Genomic DNA, 11,420 nt, shown 5'->3' with positions numbered 1-11,420 from the left:
CGGTAAGTTTTGATTCGATGACGCCTTAACTAGTGAAGGGTCATTTGGAGCAGAGATGTTGCAGGTAGATTCCTTAGCAATGACCTGGCAAGAACCTTCACCTACGGTCTTCATCGGAATTGAAGACTTGAGAACTTTCTTGGAAGATAAAATCTTCCTGCACTTGCGAGGCGAGGAAGATATTGAGGATGAGGATAACAGATACTCCTTAAATTTTGCTTGATCGAATTCATATTCGATCTCTTCATTGATCACGATCTTGATCGGCTACGACACTACGGCCTCGGCAGCGAGACCGTTGGCTCCCACTGTGGTCGCCAGTTTATTTTCGTCGAAAGTTGTTTCCATTGTCGATTCCATTAAAACTTAAATCGTTTATAGAGAATTACAATGAAAAATAAGTAAATTACAACTCTCTTGGAAAATAACACAGAAATCGTTTATCGACTCCTGTTTTGTGGGACTTTGCCTGTGTCGGGAGTGCTTTGACTCGTGGACCACCAAATCACAGATTGTGAAGGGTTTAGAGATTCTTCCTTCGTTTATCGAAGTAAGAATTTAAAGCGAATATCTTATCGATGTAAGATGTTCACTCTTCCAAAGATCAAGTCTGAGCTTAGATCTCTAGGAATCACCAAACGCTGTTTATGAAAGGTGAAAACTCTCTCTCTTCCTCAAAATTATCAAAATCCCAAGTCTCTATGCTCCAATCTGCTCTCTGTCCTTTGTTTCGTGTCTAGGGAGGTATTTATAGGGATAGGAGTGCACAACAGCGAAAATGGGGGCGAAATACCTGATCAATTGGACTCTCTTTGGGCGCGTCAGTCCACACTGCCGCGGCTATTGGCGCGCCAATGTGGACTGGCGTGGCCAAAGAGGCCGTTACAGCCACGTTCCCATCGTGCTTGAAACTGTCTTACCACGACTTTTAACCACTTTTTTTGTGGTTTAACCGCTTATCCACGTCAGCACACGTTCTTTTTCTGATATGCCGCCACGTGGACCTTGAAAATCATCGTATAACTGCTTTTTTAACCGCCGCGGCAGCTCCCTGTAGTTTGCACGTCACCATGGACTGATGCGCAATAGGCGCGCCACCATAGGCTGCCGCGCCTTAGGCGCGTCACCATGGACTGCCGCGCCTAAAGCAGGTCACCATGGACTGTCGCGCCTAAAGCGGGTCACCATGGGCTGCTTGTCGGTGTATTTTGTCGTTGGTGTGTACGTTGTTCTTCTATGTTGTTTCGCTTCCTTTGAATGATCTCCTCTGACTAAGAAAATGGCGTTTATCGTCTTCTTTTTGCCTTGAGCAGTATTTGGTTGTCCGTAAGTATTTTTTTTGACACCTACAAATATCCATTGACCCAAAATTACTAATTAATCACTTTATGCGGGTCAACCTTAAAGATAACATTACACATTAATATAACATATGTGCCCGTAATCAGATTTAATCTAACAGGCTGATAATCAAATCAATCCAAAATCTTAAATAATATAAGCATTGATCATAACTTTGAACTTAATATTGTCACTCCTTTTTATTCTTCATAAATTTGATACTATATACTAACACGAGAATTTCCAACCGTTCAAACTTAATATATACTTTTCCACCTTTTGGTGCCACAATGAAATATCATCTGTTGATAGTCAATCTTAGTTACAATATTATTTTTTTGAGAATCAAAAGAATCACACTGACACTAATACAACAGAAGACATTGAGAATCAAAAGAATCACAATGACACTAATACAACAGAAATTGCAAATAATGTAAGTTCTACTTGAAAAGTAACATAGCTACACTTATCAGAGCATGAATGCATATCATAGGCTTTAGTCATGTACAGCATTACAGAGTTTCAAGCTCGTGAGAATGTCATGAAGTTCTCCACAGTCAAACTTACAACCAATTACAACAAAGTTACCAACTTGAAGAGGAACGAACTTAAAGCTCATCAAAATTCCCCTGGAATTTGCAGCTTTATCCACTCGACATACTTCTGCCGATGGCTGCGGGTTGGCGTAGAGGTCTCGTCATCTTATTAACTCTATAATATAATGAAGCTCATGTTATTTAGGTACTCCGAGACTTAAAATATCTTCCATAGATAAGGATATAGCGTATTGGTCACAATTTTATGAGATTTTTATCTTATAGTATGGAAGTAGTATGAGATTTATAGTAAAACTAGCCATTGCACTTTATTCTGTCTCAAAACTGCCTTAATGTTAATAAATGCTTTCTAGGAAAAATAATGAGATTTTTCGTTCGAGTTTGAAGTCAGTTCCCCATACAAAACTGAAGTACACCCATCCATTGTAACATAGAATTCTATCATCTTACAGAGGAGGAAAAAACATGAGAGAAAAATAAGAGCGCAAATTTAATGGGCTTCTTGTTGCTAAGGCAATAATTTTTCTAATGGCAGCTTCCACCGCATCAAAAATCCAAATTTGATGCGTTGCTCTACTTAAAAGTCTTTTCTGGTGCACCAAAACTCTGATATTATGAACTAATTTATTTCGAAAAGTCATAACTTCTTGATTTTATGCCTTCCTTAAAAGTCTTTCTGTAGATAGTCAATATGGACCCTCACTGAACCGTTAATACATGCATAATGTTCTTCTGTTGATTGTTGTTATTCCCCATGTTGAAGATGTGATTAACTGTGACTAAATATTGACTATTTATACAAAGTAAAGTGAAAATATCAAAAAATCAAGTGGCAGAATTATCAACAGTGCTCTATACTAGTGTGCTAATAAATCCTCGTGTGGGCCTTCCAGTGCCTAAAACTAGGTGAATTATCCACAAAAAGGCAATGAAAATGATGAAATATTACCCTTCTAAGAGGTGTTCAATTTGATTCTAATCATTCTCAATGAATCTACAACCATAGATTTTAAAAAAATTAATTAGGCAAAAAAAAAAAAAAAACAGAAACAGGTGACACTAGTTCTTTTTGTTAGAAGATAATTTGTAATTCTAGAACACTCTCCAATAACTTTGAAATATGAAAAGCTTCTAGAGATAACTAGGACTAGAAATATGACAAAAATAAGATATATCTAAAATATAGGAATATTGTAATATACTCTAGAATGTTTCATATAAAATATATATGCTCTAGATAGTTCTATATGTGCCTATAAATAGGCAATGGATGTAAACATTGGGAACAAGCTTTAAAGCAATTAAAATAAATCTTCAAGCTAGCCTCTTCTCTTCCAACTTTTCATTTCCCTTTTACTTCCACCATTCTCAATCTTCTAAAACTAAAATTAATTACCCATCTAGCTTCTGCAACTCCAGCAAATTTGGTATCAGAGTCATCCTATTCCATCTTAAATCAATCTTGAAAGCTTTTAGCCTTTCACTACCATTCTAAATGGCAGCCTCATCACCAATTGCCCCTTTTCTTTTCAACTACTCTCAAAACTTAGTCCTCATTTTTTACGGCGAAAACTATGACTTCTGGAGCCTCCAAATGAAGACACTCTTCATCTCTCAAGAACTTTGGGAGCTTGTCGAAGAAGGCTATGAGGGTCCAGATGACTCGGTAGTGTTAGCATCATAGACACTGGCAAAGCAAAAGGAGTACAAGGAGAACAAGAAAAAGGATGGGAAGACACTTCTCTTTACCCAACAAGGGGTAAGCAAAGCAATCTTTCCCCAAATAATGTCCGCGTCAAATCAAAGGATGCATGTGACATACTCAAACAAGAATTTAAGGACTCCGATAAGGTAATCTCTATCAAGCTACAATCTTTATGGAGAGACTTTGATAACATAAAGATGAAAGATAATGAATCTGTGAAAGAATTTTCTGATAGTTACCTCAATTATTAATCAAATTAGAAGCTATGGGGATAAAATAGATGATAAGAAGATTGTTGAGAAGATATTAAGAAGCCTTCCCCCTACATGGGATCATACTGTTGCTGCCATACAAAAATCTAAAGATTTATCAAAACTAAGTTTTTATGAACTAATGGTTTCTTTGGAGTCACATGAGCTTAGAAGAAGCAGATCTTCAAGCCAAGAGGTGGAGCAAGCATTCTAGTCAAACTAACATTTTCAAGAAAAGAAGAGTATGAAACTAAAGAAAAAAAAAAGATTTTCTCAGATAACACAAGATGAAAGAGGCAACTACCATGAAAGAAAGTTCGGGAGACAAGAAAGAATGAATGAGAGAGACAAAGATTTCTCAAAAGGTAAGTTTACCTCCTATTGTATAATCTGTAGTAAGTCTGGACATAACACGTATAACTGTAAATTTAAATGCACAAACTGCAGAAATGCTAATCACTCCCAAAAAGATTGATGGTATCAAAAAAATAATGAAGTCCACTATACAGAAGTAGAAACCGATCACCAATTTTATTCATGTTTTAATGCATAATTAGAAGAAAAAGATACTTGGTTTTTGGATAGTAGATGCAACAATCATATGACAAGAAATAAGAGCAGCTTCGTAGAGTTGAAGGATGGAAGCAAGCTCCCAAATAAAGCTTGGAGACGGAAAATTAAAAAACATTGAAGGAAAGAGGGTGATAGAAGTCTAGACGAAGGAAGGTAAGACTAAATACATCTCAGATGTTCTTTATGTTCTGAGACTAACTCAAAATTTACTTAGTGTGGAACAATTAATTCAAAAAGGATATACAATCAATTTCTTTAAGAATGAATGTGTGATAATAGATGATAACAATAAGCTAATAGTGGCCAGAATAAAAAATGACTACTAACAAAGTTTTTCCCCTAAAAATGTCTGTAGAGAATCTTGCACTCAAATTAGAAGAAAATAACGATTCTTTATTATGGCATTGAAGATAAGACCACTTAAGCTTCAAGAGTCTAAATTTGCTAAAAATGAAGAATATGGTGATAGGACTCCCACAAATAAATAAGGAAGAAAAAGTTTGTGAAGGATGCATTTATGGAAAAATGCATCGCTTAATCATTTACTAAAACTTCTTGGAGAGCAAAATCCCCATTAGAATTGGTGCATTCTGATGTTTGTGGCCCAACACAAACCCCATCATTAAATGGAAGAATATATTTATTGTTATTTGTTGATGATTATAACAGAATGACGTGGATATATTTCTTAAAAGCAAAATCAGAAGTATTCTCAAAGTTTTTTGAGTTTAAGGCTCTTGTAGAAAAGCAAGTGGCTACAAATTAAAAGTTTTAAGAACTGATTATGGAGGAGAGTTCACCTCCAATGTATTTAAAAATTTCTGTAAAAATCATGGACTTAAAAAGGAGCTAACAACAAGGTACACTCCACAATAAAATAAATAGCGGAAAGAAGAAATAGATTAATTGTGGAGATGGCGAGGAGCATGTTAAAAGGTAAAAATCTCCTAATCAAACTATGAACTGAGGCGATATATACAAAGAAGAAATAGATCAATTGTGGAGATGGCGAGGAGCATGTTAAAAGGTAAAAATCTCCTAAACAAACTATGAACTGAGGCGGTATATACAATAGTCTACATCTTGAATAGATCACCAACAAAAGTTGTGCCAAACAAGATGCCATATGAAGCTTGGAGGTGATAAGCGAAAGTGAATTTCTTTAAGGTATTTGGGTGTATCGCCTATGCACATAAACTAACACAGCCAAGAAAGGAAAAGTTTGATGAAAAAGGAGAAAACTTATTTTTATTGGCTACAGAAGAATCCAAAGCCTATGGATTATACAATCCTGATACTAACAAATTGGTGGTCTCCATAGATGTTATCTTCGATGACTCAGGAACATGGGACGGTGATCCAAATCAAACCTCAACACCAAACATCATTGAAGAAGAAACGAGGGGAGCCACGTCATATCAAGATTCTCCTAGTTCAAGATCCCCATATGCATCAACTTCAGACGCAGATTTACTATCGAGAAAGGTGCGTTCACTTCAAGATATTTATGACTCCTGTGATGTAGCATTCTTCTCCTGTGAACCACAGAAATTTGAAGAGGCTGTTCAAGATGAAGGTTGGAGAAAAGAAATGGATGAAGAAATATACATGATTGAGAAGAACAAGACATAGGAGCTGGTGAATCTTCCAGAAGGAAAGGAGGTTATTGGGCTTAAGTGGATATACAAAACCAAGTACAATGAAGATGGTTCCGTTTAGAAACTCAAGGCTTGATTAGTCGCGAAGGGTTACTCTCAGCAACCAGGAGTCGACTTCAATGAGATATTTGCCCTAGTTGCTCGTATGGAGACCATAAGGACAATATTGGCCATAGCAGCTCAGCTCAAGTTTAAAGTGTTTCAGCTAGATGTCAAGTCAACATTCCTAAATGAAGAACTTGAAGAGAAACTCTATGTTGAGCAACCACATGGCTACATAGTCAAGAGAGAAGAAAACAAAGTTTATCGGCTGCACAAAGCACTATACGGGTTGAAGCAAGCACTGCGGGCTTGAAATAGCAAAATTGATAACTATTACCAAGAGCATGGATTTCAAAGGAGCCCAAGTGAACCGTCTTTATATGTGAAGAAAAAAGGTGAAAAAAGGTGCGGACTTCCTTATCGTTTGCCTATATGTTGATGATTTAATTTATTGTGACACTAACACCATGATGCGTGAAGAATTTAAAAGGAAGATGAAAGAAGATTTTGAGATGACACATTTAGGATTGATGAGATAATTGCTGAGAATACAAGTAAAACAATTGAATGAGAAATATTCATCAATCAAGAGAAGTACTGTGAAGATCTTCTGAAGAGGTTCAACATGAAGAATTGCAATCCAGTAGCTACACCAGCATTGCTAAATGAAGAGCTATCAATGAACGATGGAGCACCAAAGGTGGATGCCTCAAGTTACAGAAGCCTAGTCGGATCGCTAATCTACCTCACAAATACAAGACTGTACATATTGTACGCTGTAAGCATTGTGTCCAGATTCATGAGCAATCCAAGTAAGCTACACTATGGAGCAACGAAGCAGATTCTTCGATATCTTTAAGGTACAAAGAGCATGGGAATAAAATACACAATAGAAGAAGACAATGCATTATTTGGCTGCACTGACAGCGACTGGGCTGGATGTATTGATGATCGCAAAAGCACTTCAAGATATGTCTTCACTCTGAGATCTAAGGTAATATCCTAGACCCTCAAAGAAACAACAGATCATAGCTCTCTCATCTGCAGAAGCAGAGTATATCTCAGCTACAAATGCCGCATGCGAAGCAGTATGGCTTCGAATGATTTTATCTGATTTACAACAAGACCAAGAGTCACCGACTAATCTCTACTATGACAGCAAGTCTGCAATAGCCATGACAAAGTATCCAGTCTTCCATGCCAAAACCAAACATATTGAAATTCGTCATCGTTTCATTAGAAAGCTCGTTGAAGATAAGGAGATCAAGCTAGAGTTTATCTCAACAAATAAGCAGCTAGTAGACATCTTCACAAAAGCAGTGCCCTCCAAAAAGTTTATACTATTCAGAAATGAGTTGGGAATTACAAATTAAGGAGGGGTGTAGAAGATAATTTGTAATTCTAGAACACTCTACAATAACTTTGTAATATGGATAGCTTCTGGAGATAACTAGAGCTAGAAATATAACAAAAATAAGATATATCTAGAATATAGGAATATTATAATATACTCTAAAATGTTTCATGTAAATATCTATGCTCTAGATAGTTCTATATGTACTTATAAATAGGCAATGGATGTAAGCATTGGGAACAAGCTTTGAAGCAATTAAAACAAAGTTTCTTCAAGCTAGCTTCTTCCCTTCCAACTTTTTATTTCCCTTCTACTTCCTCCATTCTCTCAATCATCTAAAATTAAAATCAATTACCATCTAGCTTCCGCAACTCCAACACTTTTTACGTGCAAGAGTTAACCTTTACAAATCAGTCACTATCTTTATTATGAAAACACAAACAGAACAGAGACTTTTGAGACCTCATGCTTAGTACGTGGTAAAGCAAGTCGCCAATGCCCTGAGCATTGTAGCGGGAGTCAATTTGTGTCCTTTCCATGGTTCTTGTGACCACAACAGAGATTTTTTTTCAACCATCACATATTGACAAACTTGACAAAGTCACATGATAGCTAAAGAAAATGATTTTTGGCTCCTTGTGTTACCAAATCAAAGACCAACGCTGTGTGTGAGTGTTAAGTTCCATTATTGTGATGACACGGAGACATTTACAACGGACCGCTGTCACTAAGAAGTGGACTTTCTACCGTCTCACCTGCAATCAGGAATTCCCAACAATTTTGAGTTTCTTTAGGAATTCGTCCAAAAATGGAAACAACACACCTAACAACAGAAGAAAAATACAAATAAAATATGTGACGTGTTTGGCACGACGCACTTCTATGACAGAAGTAACCATGCTACATAACAGGAAACGCGCTTATTTGTTAGCAGCGCGCCACAGGCTTGAGAACAAAGTAGAAGAAAATCTGAGACTTCTGATGTAACTGACAAGTACTGACTTCAAGTAAATTTTACCTACATTTTTTATCTCCCTGTTCGCAAACCTTCAGGATATTACAAACAAACACTCTTTTCTCCATGCATTCATCTCGCAAAATGTTCTCAAAATCCCCCTATTTCTTCCCAGTTCACCATTTTCTTCTTCTCCTCTCACTTAATACAGTTCTCACTTTGGCAACTGATACGATCTCCCAAGGCCAATCCATATCTGGAAACCAAACCATAGTCTCCAAAGGAGGCATCTTTGAACTTGGCTTCTTCACCCCAGGCAAATCCAACAACTACTACATTGGCATCTGGTACAAAAAGATCCCTACACAAACAGTTGTATGGGTAGCAAACAGAGAAAAACCAGTATCCAATCCTGCAACTTCTGAACTGAAGCTGGCCAAAGATGGCAATCTAGTCATCTCTCATTCCAAGCTCCCAGTTTGGTCATCAAACACAACATCACCATCATCTTCTTCCTCCATTTCTATCATCGCGACGCTTCTTGATACAGGTAATCTGGTTCTCAGAGACCAATCGAATTCGTCTATTATACTGTGGCAGAGTTTTGATCATCCAACCGATACATGCCTGCCCAATGGATGGGTCGGTGTGAATAAAATCACTGGGGAATATCAAAGCCTTACTTCATGGAGGAACACCGAGGATCCATCTCCTGGGCTTTTCACCAAAACTATAGACCCGAGTGGCATCCATCAGCTTATTTTGCAATGGAACAAATCGAGAAGCTATTGGCGAAGTGGAGTATGGAATGGAAAGTCCTTTACCTTGATGCCTGAAATGGATGGGTACAATATCCTCAGGTCCGAATTTGTCGATAACAACAAGAGTAGGTATTACAGCTACAACTTCTCTGATGGGATATTGGGTCGGACTTTAATGCACTCGTCTGGGCAAGCGCAACAGTGGATGTGGTTTAATGATGAACAAGGATGGGTGCTGGTCTGGGCTGAGCCACTCTCCCTTTGTGATATTTACTCAGTCTGTGGCACTTTCGGTATGTGTGACAATAAAGACACACCAGTATGCAGCTGTCCGAGTGGCTTCAGTCCAACTTCCATGAGAGACTGGGAGTTAGAAGATTGGAGTTCAGGGTGTTCAAGGAAAACTCACTTGCAGTGCAATGATAGGAACTCGACCACCGGGGAAAAGGATGGATTTTTGGCCATACCCAATCTGCTCTTGCCGGCAGATTCACAGCCTGTAGCAACAACAAGCGCTGAAGAATGTGAAGTAGCTTGTTTGAATAATTGCTCGTGCACTGCTTATTCTCATGGCAATGGGTGTTCAATTTGGTATGGAGACATCAAAAATCTTAAAATTCTATCCGAAGGCGAAAATAGATCCGGTACTCTTTACCTAAGGCTGGCAGCTTCTGACCTGCCACGGACAGGGAAAAGGAAATTAATCATAAAAATTGCTCTAAGTGCAACAGTAGCAATAGTTTTGTTAACCCTTATGGCATTGATATGGATCTGTCGAAGAAAAGGTCAGGGGACATCAAAATTCCCTGAAGGTCCTTTGGTATCATTTACTTATAATGAATTGCGGCGCATGACAAAGAACTTTTCAGAAAAGCTCGGTGGAGGAGGATTCGGTTTGGTATTCAAAGGAATTCTATCTAATTCAGATTTTGTAGCTGTGAAAAGACTAGAAGGGGTTCGTCAAGGAGAGAAGGAGTTCCGAAATGAATTAGGAACTTTGGGCAGAATTCAGCATGTTAATCTAGTCCGTCTACGCGGGTTCTGCTGTGAGGGAACTGAGAAGATTCTGGTTTATGATTACATGCCAATGGGATCTTTGGATCACCACCTCTTTCAAAAACAATCCAAGAATTTAGACTGGAAGACTAGATATCAGATCATACTAGGCACTGCCAGGGGATTGGCATATCTCCATGAAGAATGTAGAGAATGCATCATCCACTGTGATATAAAGCCAGAAAACGTTCTATTAGATACTGAATTCTGCCCAAAATTATCAGACTTTGGAATGGCAAAGCTCATTGGCCATGACTTCAGCCGAGTTCTAACAACGATGAGGGGAACTATAGGCTATCTAGCACCAGAATGGATCGAAGGGCTACCAATAACACCCAAAGCAGATGTCTATAGCTATGGTATGATGCTATTTGAAATAGTATCTGGTAGAAGAAACTCAAAATTGGCTGAAGATGTCTATAGCTATGGTATGATGCTATTTGAAATAGTATCTGGTAGAAGAAACTCAAAATTGGCTGAAGATGGGAGCATTAGGTATTTTCCTGTTCAGGCTGCGAGCAAACTCATTACAGGAGAGGTTCTTAGCTTGCTAGATGAGGATTTAAATGGTTCTGCGGATGCTTTGGAGCTGAACAGAGTCTGCAGAGTTGCTTGCTGGTGCATTCAAGATTTTGAGGCAGATAGGCCATCGATAGCTGAACAGAGTCTGCAGAGTTGCTTGCTGGTGCATTCAAGATTTTGAGGCAGATAGGCCATCGATGGTGGAAGTTATTAACGTCCTGGAAGGGGTTTTAGAGCTGAAGATGCCTCCATTCCCAAGAACTCTTCAACGACTTGCAGAGGAGGTTTCTATAGTTAGTTACTATGAGTAATCAGATGTGCTCTCATGTACCAGAATTCCATGTCTTACTAGTGCTAATATACATATCATCATGTTAGTAGTTGGAAATAAGAAATATATATTGAGTACTAGGGATCAAGGTGGCTTATTTATGAGCAGTTGGTAAACAAACTTTTCTACGATAGATTTGTCTCAAGGATCACAATTTTTAAACAAAATTTGGCGTTATGCAAAAAATAACAACATTCAATATTAACCATGATAAGAGATATAATAAACATTATTTGTAACAAAACTTAAAGATATGATCTGTTATAAACAAAAACATGTACACACATGTTCATATTTAAAATGATTTCAGC

At 37.8% G+C, this 11,420-nt stretch overlaps 1 protein-coding gene across 1 annotated transcript; it reads left to right on the top strand.

The window, feature by feature from the left end:
* Positions 8,346 to 11,113, top strand: LOC109835898 (G-type lectin S-receptor-like serine/threonine-protein kinase At2g19130). The gene is made up of 3 exons (XM_020403875.1): positions 8,346 to 10,642; positions 10,706 to 10,893; positions 10,961 to 11,113. Exons 1-3 carry the CDS (start codon positions 8,566 to 8,568, stop codon positions 11,087 to 11,089), a joined length of 2,394 nt encoding a protein of 797 aa, XP_020259464.1. The 5' UTR covers positions 8,346 to 8,565; the 3' UTR covers positions 11,090 to 11,113.

Source organism: Asparagus officinalis, chromosome 4 (assembly GCF_001876935.1).
Source record: "Asparagus officinalis chromosome 4, Aspof.V1, whole genome shotgun sequence".
NCBI classification, from domain to species: Eukaryota; Viridiplantae; Streptophyta; class Magnoliopsida; order Asparagales; family Asparagaceae; genus Asparagus; species Asparagus officinalis.
This window is presented reverse-complemented; position numbering and strand designations above follow the sequence as displayed.